At 42.1% G+C, this 21729-nt stretch overlaps 1 protein-coding gene across 3 annotated transcripts in view; it reads left to right on the top strand.

The window, feature by feature from the left end:
* Positions 1–21729, top strand: part of brpf1 (bromodomain and PHD finger containing, 1) — a 93244-nt gene that overhangs the window by 31715 nt on the left and 39800 nt on the right. For all 3 annotated transcript variants that reach the window (XM_060931589.1, XM_060931592.1, XM_060931591.1), the window contains 8 exons: positions 4051–4240; positions 10288–10575; positions 11174–11661; positions 14506–14680; positions 16791–16922; positions 17012–17140; positions 20721–21114; positions 21217–21507. In XM_060931589.1, the coding sequence (XP_060787572.1) occupies positions 4051–4240; positions 10288–10575; positions 11174–11661; positions 14506–14680; positions 16791–16922; positions 17012–17140; positions 20721–21114; positions 21217–21507 (2087 nt within the window). The remainder of the gene's footprint in view (positions 1–4050; positions 4241–10287; positions 10576–11173; positions 11662–14505; positions 14681–16790; positions 16923–17011; positions 17141–20720; positions 21115–21216; positions 21508–21729) is intronic.

Genomic DNA, 21729 nt, shown 5'->3' with positions numbered 1-21729 from the left:
GTAAGTTCCCTGGTATACAATGGCCAGATATATACTCATACCTTATTGACAAGACTTCAGTGTACACCCACGAAAAACTTTGTGCCTACAAGTCTTTAGACGCATATGATTGTTATGTGCGGGCATGTACAACTTGATTAACAATGGGACATTCATACACGGAGTGCAGAATTATTAGGTAAGTTGTATTTTTGAGGATTAGTTTTATTATTGAACAACAACTATGTTCTCAATCAAACAAAAAGACTCATAAATATCAAAGCTGAATATGTATGGAAGTTAGAGTGGGGTGTTTTTAGTTTTGGCCATTTTAGGAGAATATGTATGTGTTCAGGTAACTTTCACTGTGCAGAATTATTAGGCAACTTAATAAAAACCAAATATGTAGCCATTTCACTTATTTATTTTCACCAGGTACACTGATATGACAACTCCAGATTTGCAAATAAACATATCTGACATTCAAACACAAAACAAAAACAAAATCAGTGACCAATATAGCCACCCTTCTTCATGAGGACACTCAAAAGCCTTCCATCCATAGATTCAGTCAATTTCTTTATCTGTTCACGACCAACATTGTGTGCAGCAGCAACCACGGCCTCCCAGACGCTGTTCAGAGAGGTGTACTGTTTTCCCTCTTTGTAGACCTCACGTTTTATAATGGACCACAGGTTCTCTATGGGGTTTAGGTCAGGTGAACAAGGGGGCCATGTCATTATTTTTTTTCACCTTTCAGACCTTTACTGGCTAGCCACGCAGTGGAGTATTTGGATGCATGAGATGGAGCGTTATCCTGCATGAAAATCATGTTCTTCTTGAAAGATGCTGACTTTTTCCTATACCACTGCTTGAAGAAGGTTTCTTCCAGGAACTGGCAGTAGGTCTGGGAGTTGAGTTTGAGTCCATCCTCAACTCGAAAAGGTCCAACAAGCTCGTCTTTGATGATACCAGCCCATAGCAGTACTCCACCTCCACCTTGCTGGCGTCCGAGTCGGAGTGGAGCTCTGTGCCCATTACTGATCCAGCCACAGGCCCATCCATCTGGCCCATCAAGAGTCACTCTCATCTCATCAGACCACAGCACCTTAGAAAAATCAGTCTTAAGATATTTCTTGGCCCAGTCTTGACGTTTTATCTTGTGTGCCTTACTCAGTGGTGGTCGTTTTTCAGCCTTCCTTACCTTGGCCATGTCCCTCAGTATTGCACACCTTGTACTCTTTGACACTCCAGGAATGTTGCAACTCTGGAATATGGCAGAACTGGATGCTAATGGCTGCTTGTTAGCTTCACGCTTGATTTTCCGCAGATCATGTGCAGTTATTTTGCGCCTTTTTTTCCCCCACACGCTTCTTTCGACCCTGTTGACTATTTGCAATGAAACGCTTGATTGTTCGGTGATCACGTTTCAACATCTTCAATTTCAAGAGTGCTGCATCCGTCTGCAAGACATCTCACAATTTTATACTTTTCAAAGTCTGTCAGATCTCTATTCTGACCCATTTTGCCAGAGGAAAAGAGGTTGCCTAATAATTATGCACACCTGATATAGGGTGTTGATGTCATTAGACCACACCCCCTCTCATTACACAGATGCACAGCACCTGATATACTTAATTGGTAGTAGGCTTTCAAGCCTAAACAGCTTGGAGTGGGACAACATGCATTAAAAGGATGTTGTGGTCAAAATACTCACTTGCCTAATAATTCTGCACTCAGTGTATTCATTTTGTTTTAATCAAATGATGCCAGTGATGTGATGGCAATGTGGCTTTAGCTACAACAGCAAATCCCAACACTAAACAGCAATTTGCAGGAGGGAATGGCATGAAAGGAATGATAGTGTAAAGAGTGCAGCTAAGAGAAATCAGAGCTGCGTAAAAAGCGAGAGGCAGAGAGCAGAAATGAAACTGAACGGGGCGGGAGCTAGGTTAGAGCACTCAACGCAAGTTGGCATTTAGAGTGAGGGCACACAATTTTACCTTTCCATCCTTGCTTTAAAATTGTGATTTTCGGCATACACAAATAATGACAGCACAAAATCTGGACTGCTTGAGTCAAGCGAGACCTCTCCTACAAACAAAATTGCATGCAAAGCTAAGTTAACATGCTAACAATATTCATTACATTGTGTAACTATGACCCAGCTAATCAGACAAACGTTACCAAAGTATTTTGCTACATCAATAAACGAAGACTAGAAAGAATAAAAAAGAAAGATTTAATAAATAGCCTGATCTTACCTTTTGATGGTGCTTTCATCCCAGTCTACACGTTTGATGGCTTGTAGCCATAGACGTCGGCGATTTTTTATTTTTTTTTGGAATGGGTGAGATCCTGCTGGAATTCTGAACATTTTAACCCCATCACTGCTACGATTCTAACACCCGAAAACACAACAACTAGGCATTTCTGCGTCTTTTTTGGGTCCAGGCTGCGCGCGCAATTTCCGCTTACGTATGAATGACGTTTACTGCGAAGGGGTCTATACGACAGAAGGTGGATTTATGTTGCAGTCATGACCCAAGAATGTTCAAACTGCAAAGATTTGGACGCGTTTTGCGAGAAGTTCACGGGCACATTGGGCGCCTATGAAGTGGTCTCTCCTCTGCTCTGCACATTTTACTGAGGACTCGTACGAGACCTCTGATCTGTTGAGCGTTGGCTATAAGCCCGTATTGAAAGAGGGTGCAGTACCAACAATTAAAGAAAAGGAAAACAAGAAAAGGAAAGTATTTATTTTATTTTTTTAAAGTGAGTTCAGTTGCACCAGTTCTCCCGGAGTGAGCCGAGGGTTGTTGCTAAAACCGGTGACATTCCTTCCCGGGTTTTAGTAATTGCCTGAGCCGAGCAGTAATGGCGGAATACACAGGATGGAGAGAATGAATGGACCAGCTGTCTTATTTCTGCACTGGATATTGCTGCCATCTCACCCTTACGTGGAAGAAGCGAATGAACGGAGAACTGAACGAACAACTGAAAGTCAGATTGTTTCAAAATAATCGTCCACAAGATTGGCCTTCAGGAAACGAGAACACAAACGAGTAAGCGCTGACTCTCATTTGGATAAAAAAAAAACAAACAAACGTTGTTTACCTGCATTTAGATTAATACATGTAACTTGTATTGTGTGTTTAAGTTACCGGTATAAGATTATTTAATTTGCTTCAGAATGTGATCGTCTCAGTTCGTCTGATTATTTAATTAGCCTTTTACGTTTTATCAGTGAAAACGCATGCATGTACATGTATGTTGCATAAGTTATAGCACCCATCCTGTTTTAATCAGAGTCAACCCACAATCAATAAAGTCAAATCAGTCTGAGTTGAGCAAGTCGGTAACGGGATTTCTTACTTTCACCATAAATTTTTATTTATATGACTTTGGTCTATAGCTGTCAAAGGCCTCGGCCTTAAAACCGGTTACTGCAGTGACGTCACGCACTCTGGGCTGGCTGGCTCAGCGGAGCAGCTCGATCGCCAACTTTGCGGTTGATTTTAACTCTCAAAAATATATTTTTTTAAAATTCCCATTTATGCAGCATACAAGAGTCAAGGATGGAGATACTATCCACTCAGAAATGTATTTAAAAATAAAGGTTCTGCGTATCTGCTTTAAGGATCTGCTGCTAATATCTTGGTGCCAGATCCCACAGCATACCTTCAGAAGTGTTGTGGAGTTCATGCCTAGATGTGTCAGGAAATGTTTTGGTGGCACAAGGGTGACCTACACAGTTTTAATGTTATTGCTGATCAGTGTATATATTCTGATATAATGTACACCTGCCAGCCCATCAGAAACATTTTTTTTTTCCACCTTTTGCGCCAATAGTATAATCGTCCTAAATGTCTTGTCGTACCAGGAGATTTAGTTGGTTTTAGCAATACAGCAGCTATTTTATTTAGTTACAATTCCATAGAGCCATCATATTAATGATTGTACTTTAAAAAAAGCTTTGAACCCCTCCTCCTCTTCTCTTTTTTTTTTTTATTATTAGGTTGTGACGTAAATGATCAACTCAAGCTTTAGTGGCTTTTCTCCTTCTCACAGGTACATAGATAAATCAGTGGAGGAGTTAGACGAGGAGGTGGAGTACGACATCGATGAAGAAGACTACATCTGGCTGGACATTATGAATGACAAACGGCGTAGTGACGGAGTGACACCGATCCCTCAGGAGGTGTTTGAATACCTGATGGATCGGTTAGAAAAGGAGTCCTACTTTGAGAGCCACAACAAGGTTTGACAGCCTTTTTGTATTTTTGTCCTGCCATATGTACACACAGGCAGATAAGTAATGGGACTGAAGTTACCAATATATTTAACGTGAGCCAAGGAAATTTAAGTTCAGAAAACACATTTTCAATTAAAAAAAATGTCGTGTGATTCGACATTTAGACCTGAACAGAACACGAGGGGTAAGTTTATAGCGCCGGCTGTTACAGTGGTGCTTGAAAGTTTGTGAACCCTTTAGAATTTTCTATATTTCTGTAAAAATATGACCTAAAACAACATCAGATTTTCACACAAGTCCTAAAAGTAGATAAAGTGAACCCAGTTAAACAAATGAGACAAAAATATTATACTTGGTCATTTATTTATTGAGGAAAATTATCCAATATTACATATCTGTGAGTGGCAAAAGTATGTGAACCTTTGCTTTCAGTATCTGGTGTGACCCCCTTGTGCAGCAATAACTGCAACTAAACGTTTCCGGTAACTGTTGATCAGTCCTGCACACCGGCTTGGAGGAATTTTAGCCCATTCCTCCGTACAGAACAGCTTCAACTCTGGGATGTTGGTGGGTTTCCTCACATGAACTGCTCGCTTCAGGTCCTTCCACAACATTTGGATTGGATTAAGGTCAGGACTTTGACTTGGCCATTCCAAAACATTAACTTTATTCTTCTTTAATCATTCTTTGGTAGAACGACTTGTGTGCTTAGGGTCGTTGTCTTGCTGCATGACCCACCTTCTCTTGAGATTCAGTTCATGGACAGATGTCCTGACATTTTCCTTTAGAATTTGCTGGTATAATTCAGAATTCATTGCTCCATCAATGATGGCAAGCCGTCCTGGCCCAGATGCAGCAAAACAGGCCCAAACCATGATACTACCACCGCCATGTTTCACAGATGGGATAAGGTTCTTATGCTGGAATGCAGTGTTTTCCTTTCTCCAAACTTAACGCTTCTCATTTAAACCAGAAAGTTCTATTTTGGTCTCATCCATCCACAAAACATTTTTCCAATAGCCTTCTGGCTTGTCCATATGATCTTTAGCAAACTGCAGACAAGTAGCAAGTTTTTTGGAGAGCAGTGGCTTTTTCCTTGCAACCCTGCCATGCACACCATTGTTGTTCAGTGTTCTCCTGATGGTGGACTCATGAACATTAACATTAGCCAATGTGATAGAGGCCTTCAGTTGCTTAGAAGTTACCCTGGGGTCCTTTGTGACCTCGCCGACTATTACACGCCTTGCTCTTGGAGTGATCTTTGTTGGTCGACCACTCCTGGGAAGGGTAACAATGGTCTTGAATTTCCTCCATTTGTACACAATCTGTCTGACTGTGGATTGGTGGAGTCCAAACTCTTTAGAGATGGTTTTGTCACCTTTTCCAGCCTGATGAGCATCAACAACGCTTTTTCTGAGGTCCTCAGAAATCTCCTTTGTTCGTGCCATGATACACTTCCACAAACATGTGTTGTGAAGCTCAGACCTTGATAGATCCCTGTTCTTTAAATAAAACAGGGTGCCCACTCACACCTGATTGTCATCCCATTGATTGAAAACACCTGACTCTAATTTCACCTTCAAATTAACTGCTAATCCTAGAGGTTCACATACTTTTGCCACTCACAGATATGTAATAGTGGATCATTTTCCTCAATAAATAAATGACCAAGTATCATATTTTTGTCTCATTTGTTTAACTGGGTTCTCTTTATCTACTTTTAGGACTTGTGTGAAAATCTGATGATGTTTTGGGTCATATTTATGCAGAAATATAGAAAATTCTAAAGGGTTCACAATCTTTCAAGCACCACTGTACATACAGTCCGTTCCGAGCGCAATGGAATGGCAAGGCCAGTCCTTCTCGATTGTTTAAACAATAAATAGTTCTGCTCTCAGTTTGAGTCCTGGGTTTCACCCGTGAGGACTGCTTTTTTGTTGTTGTTAAAAAGGATAAACCAACTTGAACACCGGAGAGCTGCTTATGGGAGAAAAGCAAGCTGAGAAAAGCAGGAAAAGCAGGCAGTCATTGCACAAGCATTGGGCATAGCCAAGATAACAATTTGGAATATCCTGTAAAAGAAAGAAACCACTAGTTTACTAAAAACCAGACATCGAAGGAAAACCGCATCAGTTGATGAGAGACATGTTGTGAGACCTGCAAGCACAAACCCAAAAACAAAAGTCACCAACATCACCAACAACCTCCACAGGGCAGAGGTGAAGGTATCACAGTTTGTTCAAAGAAGACTTCGAGAGCAGAAACCTAGAGGCCAAACCACAAGATGCACACCATTCATCAGCAATAAGAATCAGAAGGCCAGATTGGACTTTTTGTCAAGAAATACAGAGGTGAACCACGAAAGGTTCTGGAACCAAGATTAACCTCTACCAAAAGGGGTGTTCACACGGCAACTTTTACTCTGGTGTAGCACCGGGGCTGCCCCGGTAGAGCGTTCACACGGTACAAAGTTATACTGGTGTAGCCCTAGCCTGGCAAGCCAGACTAAATGTGAATATTTAGTCTGGTCTCGGTCGTAGACATTTCCGAAGGGTGTGGGTAGGAACAACCTGCTGTCTTTCAAACTGTCTCTGTGCGTATAGGCCAACGCTCTGACCAATCAGCGCAACAGTGACTGTGACGTAGTCAGAGCGACAGAAAGCAGTGGGGGCGGCCTTGAAATAAATAATTTTTCAAAATGCGTATTAATTAACAGGTTCTAGATATTAAGAAGTTTGGAGATAATGACCACAAGTTTGGAGTCTGTACCACATACTTAACATACACTTTTTTTTTTCAAGTGTTTTTCAAGGGTTTGCTTAAACTGTTTTTGAGAGTTTTTATTTAGTGGTGTTTGGTGAAATAATTTCCCTTAAATTTAAAATAACGGGAAAATAAGAAACAATCAAAAAGTAATGTTTCAAAGCTGTTTATTAATTCTTCGTACTGCACAAACTAGCCCCATCCTTTTGGCTACGAGCGGAGCCAGCTGGTAGATCAGACTTTTGCCATAGCCGGTCGGCAAAACAGCGAAAACGTCCTTCTTGAAAAGGAATGAGCGGAGAGCCTCTTCCTGCTCATGTTTCAACGAAAACTCCAAGTCTAATTCTTCTAAAACTGATTCCAAAGAGGAGTCAAACGAGCGCTGTTCACTAGCCGTAGCCATCTTTCCTGTTGTGCTTTCTCCAGCGTCGCGCAGCTTTGTCGTCACTCCTGCAAAAGCCCGCCCAAAGAATCCAAACAAAAACCTTGCGTTGTGATTGGCGGGCACGATTTGATGCCCGGGGTGTGTTGTTGATATGGTGCAAGGCTAGATCCACTCGTAGGCAAAAATATTTTTGGCTGCTAGGCGGGTGGGTCTAGTTTACTAGGCTAGTGTAGCCCCTGAAAGCTGCTTAAACCGGTGCAAATCTAACCCTGCTCGGGAGGTGGTTTAAGAAATTTACTCCGGAGTAAATGCTAGTTTGTGGAGCAGCACCGATATAAAGTGGGACGTCTGAACGCTACGGGGTAGACTCGCTACGCGTGAGGAGAGTTGATTACATACGGGCATTGCATAATTTGCATCCTGGTATTTTGCGCTTCCAAAATGGCGAATATCAACAACAGAACTGCGTGTCTTCCAGTGTTGCCAGATTGGGCAGTTTTAAGTGCATTTTGGCGGATTTGAACATATTTTGGGCTGGAAAACGTCAGCAGTATCTGGCAACACTGGTGTCTTCATCCACGTTGTTTTCCCGGCGCTTGGTGATGCCATGACAACCGGGAAAAGGAAGTACATTTTCACGCATGCGCATATTTAATTTCCGCATTATTACTATCGTATAGCACGGTCGCAAAAACTGCCGTGTGAACGCAAGTGGGGCTGCACCGGTGCTAACACGCTTCTCTCTAGTAAGCAGGTTTGTGACGTGTGAACGCTCCACAAAATTTACACCGGTGTAAGATATATCGCAACAAAATACATCAGTGCAGCATCGATGCAAATATGTGCCGTGTGAACACCCCTAAAGAGATGGAAAGGCCAAAGTTTTGAGAGAGATCTAAAACATGGGAGCTCATCAGTCAAGCATGGTGGAAGGAGTGTCATGGCTTGGACTTGCATGGCTACTTCTGGAATGGGCTCACTAATCTTTATTGATTCTGTAACTCAGGATGGAAGTCTATAGAAACGTTTTATCTGCCAGTTTACAGAGAAATGCATCCAGTCTAATTGGGAGGAACCTCTTCATGCAGCAAGCCAATGGGGGTGGAATGGAACGGAATGGAATGTTTTTTCAACTGGCCAAGTCCGTCACCTGACCCTAACCCAACTGAGCATATGTTTCACCTCCTGAAGAGGAGACTGAAAGGAGAAACTCCCCAAAACAAGCAAGAAACTGAAAGAAGCTGTGGTATATGCATCCCAAAAGAAGAATGCAATAGTTGGGTGATCACCAGCTTGGTGCAGTTATTGCAAGCAAGGGATATGCAACCAAATATGAATCAAATATACCATGCACTGAGAGGCTTCGGCTGATATTATGGATTCCCTGAGGTGACCAGTATAGTACTATTTTATGAGGGACGCACCCTTGAAATAAAATAGTACTATGCCAGTCACTGAAGAGAATCCATAATTACTGGTGTCTCTCAGTGCATGATATATTTGATTTATATCCTTCATTAAAAAAAAATTTCAAACTAAAAGCGTCAAGATTGAATCTTGGCATAAACTCACTGGGGGTAGCCATGTTTGTTGTTTACGTCAGATTGACCTTCAACCTGCGCGTACGGTATGCAACGTACAATGCTATCGCCTGCCTCGCCAGGCATGATCGCGATACGCAGATCTACATGCACAGAAATGTTCGCGGAGCCACAGCTGTGCATCGAGTCGGCTATATAGCTTGAAATTGTGACATCAGTTCATGGTATATCCAGGATATACCATGACTGACTCACACCCTATCCTGGGCTTTATTTATTTATTAATTTTTTAAATTTGACATCACGAGATACATTGCTTCATCAATGGTGGAACTATTTTATGTCACATGACGTATCCTTGGCCAATCCCTGCACGGGAATTTTTTGATGAGGGATATACTTAAGTTCTTCCACGAAATTGAGTCATACGTGAGCGGCTATAAGGCATGTACGATGAGATTGAGTGGAATAACTGTTTTATTCTATCCACGTTAACTGGATTTTGAGAAACTGAGCATTTTCCTGTTTTATTTTTTGCAAATTTGATAAAAGCTTTATACAAAACAAACCGTCGAAATGACTAGCAGTTTGTGAAAAATGCTATAAAAATAATTCTTGAAAAATTAACAAAAAGATACGTTCTGGGGGGAGGGGGGGTCGTCTTCTTTAGGGTTTTTTGGCAGTTGGCGAACCAACTTATAGATGCATTACCGCCACCGACTGGGCTGGAGTGTGGAACAGGAGCTATTGGGGGGGGGGGACTATATTCTTTTAGCTGTTTGTTTCTTTTAAATACTTGATGATCATTTTTGGGGTTTTGTTTTCGAGTAGAGTTTTTATTTCGTCCTCGGTTGGTTCAGCAACATGTTCTGCCATTTTGTTTTTCTCTCCTCATGGTATATGAGCTGATAGCCTAGTAGTAGAGTAGCCAATGGGAGCGCACCATTACTCCTATCCAGTGAATGTGGATAGAATAATAAGTGATATTTACTTGAAGGCTGTCTGTTCCTATAAATTTGCTCACCTAAAAATTGGGTGCCGTGTTCCAAGTTGTTTAACACCTCTAGATGTAAATATCAAGAAATGAAAAATGAGATTCTGCGATGACCGGAATGACAGATCATTCTTTAATAAGTAGAGCTGTTACTGTTGGCAATTTCACATGGTATAAGAGGGATAATCATGCACTATTATTGGAAAATGATCAAATTTGGGGTTGTAATGGGATCACACCGCCATATTTACTTATAACAACGTGCCCCGTTGTGTTTTATTCCTTACATACGTAGTGTAAGTGAAATTTCTTAGTCTTTAAGCCTCGCTCGCTCTCTCTCTCTCTCTCTCTCTCTCTCTCTCTGGATCAGGGCGAGCCGAATGCATTGATTGATGAGGATGCCGTGTGCTGCATTTGCAATGATGGCGAGTGCCAGAACAGCAACGTTATCCTGTTCTGCGACATGTGTAACCTGGCCGTGCACCAGGAGTGCTACGGAGTGCCTTATATCCCAGAAGGTCAGTGGCTTTGCCGTCGCTGCCTGCAGTCGCCCTCCCGTGCCGTCGACTGTGCTCTGTGCCCGAACAAGGGCGGAGCCTTCAAGCAGACCGATGATGCTCGCTGGGCGCACGTTGTGTGTGCATTGTGGATACCCGAGGTGAGTGCGTGGTTTGTGTGCATCCCTCAGGCTCATGTGTTTAGCCAAATGGAATAGCGATGCACTTTTGATCATGAAAATACCTTCAAATACTGGGCGGAGATATTTTTGCCGTATCGCCCGCCACTAGTTTGTAACGCTGTCAAAATACATGCAGCAGTGCACAGCTTGTTGGTGTGCAAAATGATCGAGTGTGAGGAAGCTGGCAGCGAAGATGTATGATGAATCCAGTGCATTATACACACATGCGCATACTTCCTGTCTTGCATGAAGATGCTGTGCAGTGATGCGTGTTTTTAATCATTTGTGTGTGAACTCTCCAGAGCTTTGATTCTAGGATGATGATGATGATGATGACCATATCTCTGGCTTATTTCATTTATTCTAATCCAGTTTGCTTACATGTATGGCCTGTTTTTGTTGAGATATTTTGCATGCCAATCCAGCACAACAAAAAGCTAGGTGTTTTACAATATACAGTATTTTTTGCAGTTCCAGTAGGCATAATATCTTGTTGTAGTGACACTTTTTTAGCAAATTTGAGCCTTTTTTTTTTTTTTAACCCTTTTCCCATCCGTCCATTCTTGCTTTTCTGTAGGTGTGCTTTGCCAACACGGTCTTCCTGGAGCCGATCGACAGCATCGAGCACATCCCGGCGGCACGTTGGAAGCTGACGTGCTACATATGTAAGCAGCGTGGAGCTGGCGCATGTATCCAGTGTCACAAGGCCAACTGTTATACAGCGTTCCATGTGACGTGTGCGCAGCAAGCCGGACTCTACATGAAGATGGAGCCTGTGCGCGAGACTGGTGCCAACGGCACCTCGTTCAGCGTGCGCAAGACGGCTTACTGTGACGTTCACACACCACCTGGCACAGCCCGTCCTCTGGGGGGTGGAACCGGGAGTGGCTCTTCTCTCAGCGAAGCAGAGGATGAAGATGAGGAGGATGGCGGTGGAGTCGGAGAAGAGCGAGCCAAAAGGGCAAAGGCCAAATCAAGGCGGAAGCTAAAAAGGGCAAGGAAGATCCTAGCAGAGAAGAGGGCGGCTGCACCCGTGGTGTCTGTGCCATGCATACCACCACACAGGTGTGATTTCAGTAAAAAATAAAATACACATGCAATCTTGTGCTTCTAAAACTGCATTCCAGTTTGCTTTTTCTTAAAGATTTAGTATCATTATCAGTCATGCTACCTATGCATTTATATCAGTGTTGTAGTCGAGTCACTAAACCTCGAGTCCGAGAACAAGACTCCATCCGCACCATTTGACGGTGGCTGTTGCTGCCTTTATGTGAAAGCGTCTCTGCTACCGTGTTGGACTACCGTCGCTGCTCAACTGCCCCGTTTTAGTTCCTAGGCTACAGATAAAAAGCTTGCTCATCGCTCAGCAAGCCCCGCCCACTATCAACAGGGCAAATAACATGAGAGAGGGTTAACACTAGCTAGTTCATCGCTCAGCAAGCAAACCCCGCTATCGACAGAGCAATGAACATAGCGTGGCACTTCCTTCTCTGGGTGGAGTCTCGCCAAATGACGATTGAAGTTCGAGGTCGTCCCCGTCGTCTCCTCGATAGTTCTTCTACATACGGAACACACAGCAGTGCCTTTTTTCCCCAGTGCACGAGACGTCTGTACAAGCAAAGCGGACAATCTTAGGGGCTTCTCTCCAGGCATTTTAGCGCCATTAACGTTAGTTTGTTCCTGAACAGGTGAATGTGCATCCTCTTGCACGAAATTAGTATAAAAATGAATGTACATATAAATATGCCAAATTATTATGGCATGTTACAAAAAATAAAGGACAAATCCGAGTCCTCGTCTCTAATTTACGAGTCCAGCACTACGTTCAGACTGCAACCTGAAACGACCCATATCCGATTTGTTGTGAAATCCGATTTTTTTGTTAGGCCGTTCACATTACCAATTATATGAGACTTGTATGCGATCTCCAATATGAACGGAAAACGACCCAAAAGTGTCCCGTATGCGCAAATTGACACGTAATAAGCACATCTACGTAATACATAAACAAAAAAAAGCGCACTCTTCATGTTTAATGATTTCTTTTTGTTTGTTTGTTTAATTATCTGGTTAAAGTGTGAGGTCTCGTGTGTGTTTTTGTTTCTGAACTGAAATGAAAACGTGTAGCCTGGTAACGAGGGTTGACTCCTAAATGTCTCTCTAATTTCTATATAAGTGCACTACATGTTACTAGGAAGTAATGGATTTTTAAACTCTATATAGTGCACTCGAGCTTCAGTAGGCAGTCATTTGGGATACGGCCGCTGTATTACCAAACTCTTAATTCAGGCTTAATAATTTGCACATATTTATTTCGTCAGATTAATAAACTTTTTCTACATTTTTATAAATATTTATTTAGATTGTTTATAGCCAGCTGAATTCTGCAACTTCTCTCAGCGCTGGTTCAAGGTGCAGAAACACCAGTGCAGTTTGCTATGGAGATGAGGCGAGACCTGGCGATGTGGTTTTTGTGGCGGCGGCGGAACTCACACAGTAATCTGATTAATGTGGGCAGCAGACTAATGAGACCGAAGGTGTCAAATTACTGGAAATTTCCAGAACAATCTTATAATCTTGTAATACAGGATGGTTTAACATCCAGGTCCCTACCAAATCCACCATTAGCTTGATCAATTCTATAAAAGTCTATTTGAATTCTGAAAACTGTACAAATGTTGTTGTTTTCCAGCAAAGAGGCGGGATTAGCCAATGCAGAATAGTGACGTTTGTCTCTTGTTGATGACGTGTAGGTCGCATGAATGCGACCTGTCCGGTCAGACTGCAATCGCATGTGAAAATAACGGATATGCATCGGAATTAGGACCACATATCCAAGCGGCCTGGGTCGCATGTGAAAAAAAAAAAAAATTGGATCTGTGTCGTTCAGATTGTCAATAACAAATCGGATACAGGTCGCATCTCATCTCATTATCTCTAGCCGCTTTATCCTTCTACAGGGTCGCAGGCAAGCTGGAGCCTATCCCAGCTGACTACGGGCGAAAGGCGGGGTACACCCTGGACAAGTCGCCAGGTCATCACAGGGCTGACACATAGACACAGACAACCATTCACACTCACATTCACACCTACGCTCAATTTAGAGTCACCAGTTAACCTAACCTGCATGTCTTTGGACTGTGGGGGAAACCGGAGCACCCGGAGGAAACCCACGCGGACACGGGGAGAACATGCAAACTCCACACAGAAAGGCCCTCGCCGGCCCCGGGGCTCGAACCCAGGACCTTCTTGCTGTGAGGCGACAGCGCTAACCACTACACCACCGTGCCGCCCCTACAGGTCGCATATGGGCAAAAAAATCGGATATGGGTCGTTTCAGGGTGCAGTCTGAACGTAGTCAAAGTCATCAGTGCTCAAGTTCAAGTCCTTAAAATTAGGGCAGGAGTCGGACTCGAGTACTACAAGCCTGGTTTATATCATATAAATCACAGGAGGGAATATGTTTTGCTTTTTGACACAAAAAAGTACTTCATAATCAAATTTTCATGTTTAAGAATCATTTTCATTTTTTCTTACTGATGGTTGCCTCAGTTCTAAATGTCTTATGACATTTCAAAACCTGGCAGGGAAACTGTTACCTTTAACTTGTCTTCATACAGGATTTTTTTTTTTTTTGGTAAATTTAAACCCACACACAGAGTTAAACCAAATCTCAAATATCTTCCGATTCATTAGGAACACTGCATATAGTATAATATAAAATGTCACAAAAAAGACACTCTAGTGAGTGTCTGTTGGAAATTATTAACCTCTTCCATGTAGGAAGCGTTTTTTGTCTTCATAACTTACCGATTACAGTTTTTCCAGAGTCCCCCTTTTTTTGGTTCATCTGCACTTTTCTTTTTCTTCTCCTCATCTCCCATTCTCTCCCTCTTTCCATCTCTGTAGGCTGAGCAAGATCACGGCCAACCTGACAGTACCCAGGAAGAGTCAGTTCATGCAGAGGCTGCATGCCTATTGGACCCTAAAGAGACAGAGTCGCAACGGCGTCCCTCTGCTGCGTCGCCTTCAGACACACCTCCAGTCCCAACGCAATGTCGAGCCTGTTTCTTCTATAACCACGGTCTGTGTGCACACTTGTACAAGCATTAAACCCTTTGTACTCTGATCATAGTCAATAGAGAAACACAAGTGCTTGTCACATTTTTGCATGTCTTTTCATCCCAATGACCTGCTGTATTTCCAAACTACATGTTCATTCCCTTGTTATTTTCAGATCAGACTACCGCAATTGCTCCATTTCCCTCTACTGGTTTCCTGTAGCTGCCTGAATCTTGTTTACTTTCAGTAATGTCTTTTGAACTGTTCTTTTTCTGTGGCAGAATGTACCGGTACAGCATACATTTTTAATTCATTCATCTCATCTCATTATCTCTAGCCGCTTTATCCTGTTCTACGGGCGAAAGGTGGGGTACACCCTGGACAAGTCGCCAGGTCATCACAGGGCTGACGCATAGACACAGACAACCATTCACACTCTCATTCACACCTACGGTCAATTTAGAGTCACCAGTTAACCTAACCTGCATGCCTTTGGACTGTGGGGGAAACCGGAGCACCCGGAGGAAACCCACGCGGACACGGGGAGAACATGCAAACTCCGCACAGAAAGGCCCTCGCCGGCCCCGGGGCTCGAACCCGGACCTTCTTGCTGTGAGGCGACAGTGCTAACCACTACACCACCGTGCCGCCACATTTTTAATTTAAAAAAAAAAGCACTAGAATTTGGTGCACAAGTTTTAATTTTCTTTGGGTTTTCTGAAATCAACACAGGGTCAGCAATATACATACAGCACACCTAATATTTGGGTAAAATGTCTCTTCGCAAGGTTCACCTTGATCAAACATTTTTGTTTACCATGAACAAGCTTCTGGCAGAATTCTGGTTGGATATTTCACGACTTTTCATGGTAGAATTGGTAGAGTTGAGTTAAATTTGTTTTTTTTTTCTTGGTATGGACTCGACTTATAAGCACGGTCCATATATTTTCAATAGGGTTGAAGTTAGGACTTGTTTTAAGCTTAATGTTAGCCTGCTTTATCCTCCACAACCAGCTCTGATGCGTGTTTGGGTTCATTGTCCTGTTGTAAGTCCCAAGGCGTGTTCAAGTTTCTGATGGTTTATGCTGAAGAATTCTGAGGTAGTCCTCCTTCATTATTCCATCCACTTTGTGCAATGAACCAGTTCCACTGGCAGCAAAACAGCCCCAGAGCATGATGATCCTACCACCACCATCAGCTGGTACAGTGTCCCTCTGTACATGGTGGTCATTGTGGCCAAACAACTCAATCTTTGTCTCATCTGACCATACAGCTTTCCTCCAGCAGGCTTTATCTTTGTCCGTGTGGTCAGCTTCAAACTTTAGTTAAGCTTAAAGGTGTCAATTTTGGAGCAGGGGGTTATTTCATGGATAGCAGCCTCTGAGTCCATGGTGATCTGAACTGTAGACAGTGATCCATCAGCTTCCAGTTCATGGCAGGGCTGTGCAATGGTGGTTCCCAGGTTGTTTGTGACCATCCAAACAAATTTCCTTTCAGCTGAGGGTGACAGTTTGGGTTTTCTTGAAGCAAAGTGGCTTGGCAAAGTGACTACACTTCACAATAACTTGCATACAATTGTTTGAACTGATCTTGGAATTTGCAGTTGTTTAGAAATGGCTCCAAGAGACATTCCGGAGTTGTGTACATCTGCGATCCTCTTTCTCAGATCTGCACTGAGCTCCTTGGACTTGCCCATTTTACTGTGTGTTGGTCAAGCCAATGAGTGCTGTAAACAAACCCTTTTTCTGAAGACACAGAGAAGCTACCAGCTGTAGTCAGTCATGATCACTAACAGGAAGTTAAGAGACCTCAGCCTTGGCAAGATAAGAGACATTTTGGAAGTTTCAGCACCTCTGAATTAATAATCTAAGTGAGCGGATGTAAATTTTTGACCCTGTGTTGATTTCAGAAAACCCAAAGAAAATTAAAACTTGTGCACCAAATTCTAGTCTTTTTTTTTAATTAAAGATGTATGCTGTACAATCATTCTGCCACAGAAAAAGAACAGTTCAAAGAAATTACTGAAAGCCCAAATATTGCCATGACATTCATATCCAAGATGACATTCATGTCACTGTATGTAAACTTCTGACCACAGCTGTATGTTGTGTTGAAACCCATGTGCGGTGCAGAAAGATGGTGAGGAGAAGCATACAGCGCTGAAAGAACAGCTGAAAGCATGGCAGAGACTCAGGCATGACCTGGAGAGAGCCAGACTTCTGGTAGAGCTCATCCGCAAGAGAGAGAAACTCAAAAGGGAGGCGGTGAGACAGTTTCTGAAACTCTGCAGCTGGCTTTTATGATTCTGCATTTTTGAATGTTTAAAAAAAAACACAGTTTTGTACTTTTGTAGCTTAAGGTTCAGCAGTTAGCCTTAGAGATGCAGCTGACGCCATTCTTGGCGTTGTTGAGGAGTACACTGGAACAGCTGCAAGAGCGAGACACCAGCAATTTCTTCACTGAGCCTGTGCCACTGAATGAGGTACACACATACATAAATGTTACTCGTGAGCTCCACTTGATCATTCACTTGATTAATCTAAAAAAAAAAAAAAAATCTTTATTTCCCTGAGGGAACCCTCCCAAAGGGATCAATCAAGTTTTATCTAATCTAATCATTTTCACTGTTACTTCTTTAAGAATAGATGTAAAGAGTTTTATTAATAACCTCCATAAGGCCACATGTCCTGCCAGTAAGGAGTGTATATGTTGCAGTCAAAAAATTTCAACCTAGGTGATTTTTTTTTTTTAAACCTGGATTAAAATTTTTAATCTAGTTCATAAGTTCCAACCTAGATAAAAAAAAAATTTGGATCATCTAAGATTCTTAAAAGGGATTTTCCATCACTTCTTTTGTCTCTCTTTCTTCCATCCACTTCCTCTCTGTCTACACTTACCAAGTATTTCCTTTTGTCTGTCTGTCTATATATATATATATATATATATATATATATATATATATATATATATATAAAATGTAAATCTCATTATCTGTAGCCGCTTTATCCTGTTCTACAGGGTCGCAGGCAAGCTGGAGCCTATCCCAGCTGACTACGGGCAAAAGGCGGGGTACACCCTGGACAAGTCGCCAGGTCATCACAGGGCCGACACAGACAACCATTCACACCTACGGTCAATTTAGAGTCACCAGTTAACCTAACCTGCATGCCTTTGGACTGTGGGGGAAACCGGAGCACCCGGAGGAAACCCACACAGACACGGGGAGAACATGCAAACTCCGCACAGAAAGGCCCTTGCCGGCCATGGGGCTCGAACCCGGACCTTCTTGCTGTGAGGCGACAGCGCTAACCACTACACCACTGTGCTGCCATATATATATATATATATATATATATATATATATATATATAAAAAAGAAAAGTGTGTGTATATGTGTGTGTGTGTGTATATATATATATATATATATATATATATATATATATATATATATATATATATATAAAAATACACACACACACATACACTTTTATACATATATGTATGTGTGTATGTTCTGATTCTTAACCACTAGACCAGCGACAATTGCGGTTGAAGGAGTGATGCACGTTTTGAATGTATTAAGCCAGTATCTCACTGGGTTGCGACAAATTGCGAACGTCATTCACGAGAGAGTTTGAAAAGTGTCTTGAAACATTCACGGGGCTTCTCAATTTCCTCACATGAGTCGCAAAGTGTCGCTCCTTCGTCGCTGAAATTTTGAACATATTCAAAAAATTAGTGCGACAAAGTTTCTCTCAAAATAGCCGCAAATGCGTTACTGGTGTCACAAAGCCGTCACAAACCCTTCTCAAGTCAGTTTCCGTGAGACAGGAAGTGCAAGTTTAGCCAGTATCTCACTGGGCTGCGACTATTTGGAGACGCAACAGTTGTGATAAAATATGCAAATATCAATTCAGTGTGATTCCAAGTGAAAATTGTCGCATATTTTATCGCAATTGTTGTGTCTCCAACTAGTCGCAGGCCAATGAGATACTAGCTTTAATGAGACCAGTCTTATTACGTCATCAAGTAGTTTAAAATACAAAGTCTTCCCAAATCCTAACCCTAGATAAAGTAAGTCTCTCTAATGCAAGTAGCAAATTATGAACTTGAGGAAGACCTGGCCCAATGGTTAGAGAAGCAGCTTTGGAACCAAAAGGTTGCCAGTTCAATTCCCTGGACCGGCAGGAGTGCTTGAAGTGCCCTTGAGCAAGGCACCGAACCCCCAGCTGATCCCCAGGCTGCTCTGGGTATGTTGTACGTCACTCTGGATAAGAGCATCTGCTAAATGCCTGTAATGTAATGAACTGGGTTAAAAATTTTACTGACTTTGTTTGGAAGTAGAGTATAAATAATTTTATTTCAATAATCAAACGCTGGTGCCTCAAATATTCCAATAACCATATTTACCATATATTTAAAAAGTCTTTCAATTGATAGAAAGAATGTGGTCTTATGGGGGGGGTGATCTAGTCTTCCTGCAGCTTACTAAATTCAAGGCCTTAATGCACACACGAGTGATCATTGACCAGGAATTTTTTAGAACAAGGATTCTCTCTCAACAAGTCCATTTAAAAATATGCTAGCATTTTACTCTCAGGATATAATTTAATAGCTTCTAAAAGCAAAAAGTTGTACCCAGTTGCAGGGCTCGACGTGAATGATAGTCCGACTGTCCGGGACAACCAAATGTTTGGTCCAGACAAGTCAAATCCGTATCTGCCTGTCCGACGGGATAAGAGGAACATTTGTTGAAAATAACCTTTTGGTAGTAATTATTCAAGAGATACATCAATAAACTTCCAACAAAACTAGTTCATTCCCCTCAGCCATGTTATTGTTTACGAAATTCCGGGGAAACCGAGTACAGCAGGTGCGTGTGTAAAAAAAAAAAAAAATAATAATAATTAATTAAAATAAAATAAAACCATGTCGTAATATCTAATTATAGATTATTAGACTTTGAATTCATTAAGAGAGGAGAAATGGCGATCAAATACCTCAATAAAATAAATATCTGTGACAAATCTTCATTTCGTTCACACATTCATTTTATTTTATTTTTTTATTAGCTGACACGACCATAGGCTATTGCCATCACACAGCGTTCGTCCATCCATCCACAATTCACAAAAATTGCTACTTCTCCCTGAGACTTCAATGGATTTTGATTCTGATTGTTTTGTTTGGAAGACCTAATCAATCCGCACGAAAGTTACTCCCTGGTTTTGTGATTTTTCATTAACAGGTTGCTAATCAGGCCGGTTAATGAACTTTGAGGAAAATTGCTACTCCTCCCTGAGTTTTGAATGGATTTTGATTCGGATTTTGTTTGGAAGAGCTAATTGTTTTCAAGAAGAACAACTTGGCTAATTATAAGAGAGTCTGATTTCTCGTGGTTCAGCCGTGTGCGCTACTGCGTCGCTGACGCTCTGGTCTTTTGTATGATTAACCATCACAAATGTCGTAAAATATTTCACGGGAATTTTACGACAGCACCGAGCTCACTTGCGGTTTGTTTCATTCACAACCTGATTGTCACCCTGATCACGTCCAACTTGTTTTCTTTCGGTTTCATTTCTTTAAATTAATTTATACTTCAGGTTTTACTGGATTAATCAAGATGTAATTTGATTTCCTCAAGAAGATTTGAATTTGGCTGAGTCTAACTCTTAAAACTGCAGATCAGGTAATGGGTTAGAACAACAGCAGCACATGCACCATAATGGGGCACTGGATAGGTTTTGTTTATCGTTACAGTTAAAGTTTTATTGAAAAATTATTAATCATTAAAGTATAATGATCATAAGTCTACCTGGTTTTTGACAAACTTTTTTTAATCACTTTCCTTTCATTGAACCAGTAAATACATGGTGGTAATAAGGTCATGGTCAGGACAAGTGGATTCAGAAGTTAACGTCGAGCCCTGAGATACCATGATGGAGCAAAACTGATCATGTTTTTTGTTATTTAAGTTATTTGTAATATTCCACCTTTTATTTGTGCATACTGTGTTTGATACGTAAATTCGCATGTACAGTATGCATGTGTGTGTATCTCAGGTCCCCGACTACCTGGATCACATTGAGCGGCCCATGGATTTCCAGACCATGTGGACGAGTCTGGAGTCTCATCTCTATCTTAGCTTTGATACATTTGAGGCCGACTTCCTGCTCATCGTCAACAACTGCCTCAAATACAATGCCAAGGACACCGTGTTCTACCGAGCAGCGCTGAGGCTGCGGGAAGCAGGCAATGGCATCCTGCGACAGGCTCGGAGACAGGCCGAGCGAATCGGTTACGACTTTGACACGGGCATGCACCTGCCCCGAGAGCCTAGCCCTGAATCCCCACGTGAGAAAGAGAGGGAGAGGGAACGAGAAAGGCAGCAAGAGAAGGAAAGAGAGAGAGAACAGGATCGAGAAAGTGAGAGGTCCCCTTCTGTTAATGAAGATGGTAAGTTGGCCTTGTTGTGATATGTGGAAACGTACTTTTTTTTTTTTAAAAAAAAGATCCTGACTGATTATCTAGCATTTCTTCTATCGCTCTGTGTTGTAGACCTGCGCCGATTGCCACTGGAAGAGCAGTTACGGGTCTTGCAGGCACGTTTTGATGATGTCAGTTCAGGGAAGCACAGCATCGGTCGCTCACGTCGTGCCAAAGCTCTGAAGAAGGAGATGACGGTCATTAAGCGCAAGCTAGCACATCAGCGGGATGGTGGGTCAAGTGGGGGCAACCGAGAATCAGGAGCATCTGGAGAGCGTGGCTCTAACCTTGCACACCATGCTTCAGGAGCTACGTGTCATGACGAAGGAGGGGAGAGCAGTAGCCAGGAGATCGGCGGAAAAGGTGGTAACAAATGCTCGCACAGGATAGCCGTGCGCAGCTTTATAGGCATTTGACCAGTATCTTTCTCGACTATGTAATTTTTGACATGCATTTGTTAAATCTGTGAACAAAAATGATTCACAAATTTTGGGAAATGCATTTAAAAGTTATATTCTCTGTCTCCCTTGTTTGTTTGTTTGTTTGTTTGTTTGTTTGTTTGTTTGTTTGTTTGTTTTACTCTAT

This window comes from Neoarius graeffei, chromosome 10 (genome assembly GCF_027579695.1).
Source record: "Neoarius graeffei isolate fNeoGra1 chromosome 10, fNeoGra1.pri, whole genome shotgun sequence".
Taxonomy (NCBI): Eukaryota; Metazoa; Chordata; class Actinopteri; order Siluriformes; family Ariidae; genus Neoarius; species Neoarius graeffei.
The sequence above is the reverse complement of the archived record's forward strand: the minus strand, read 5'-3'. Positions and strand labels throughout refer to the sequence as shown.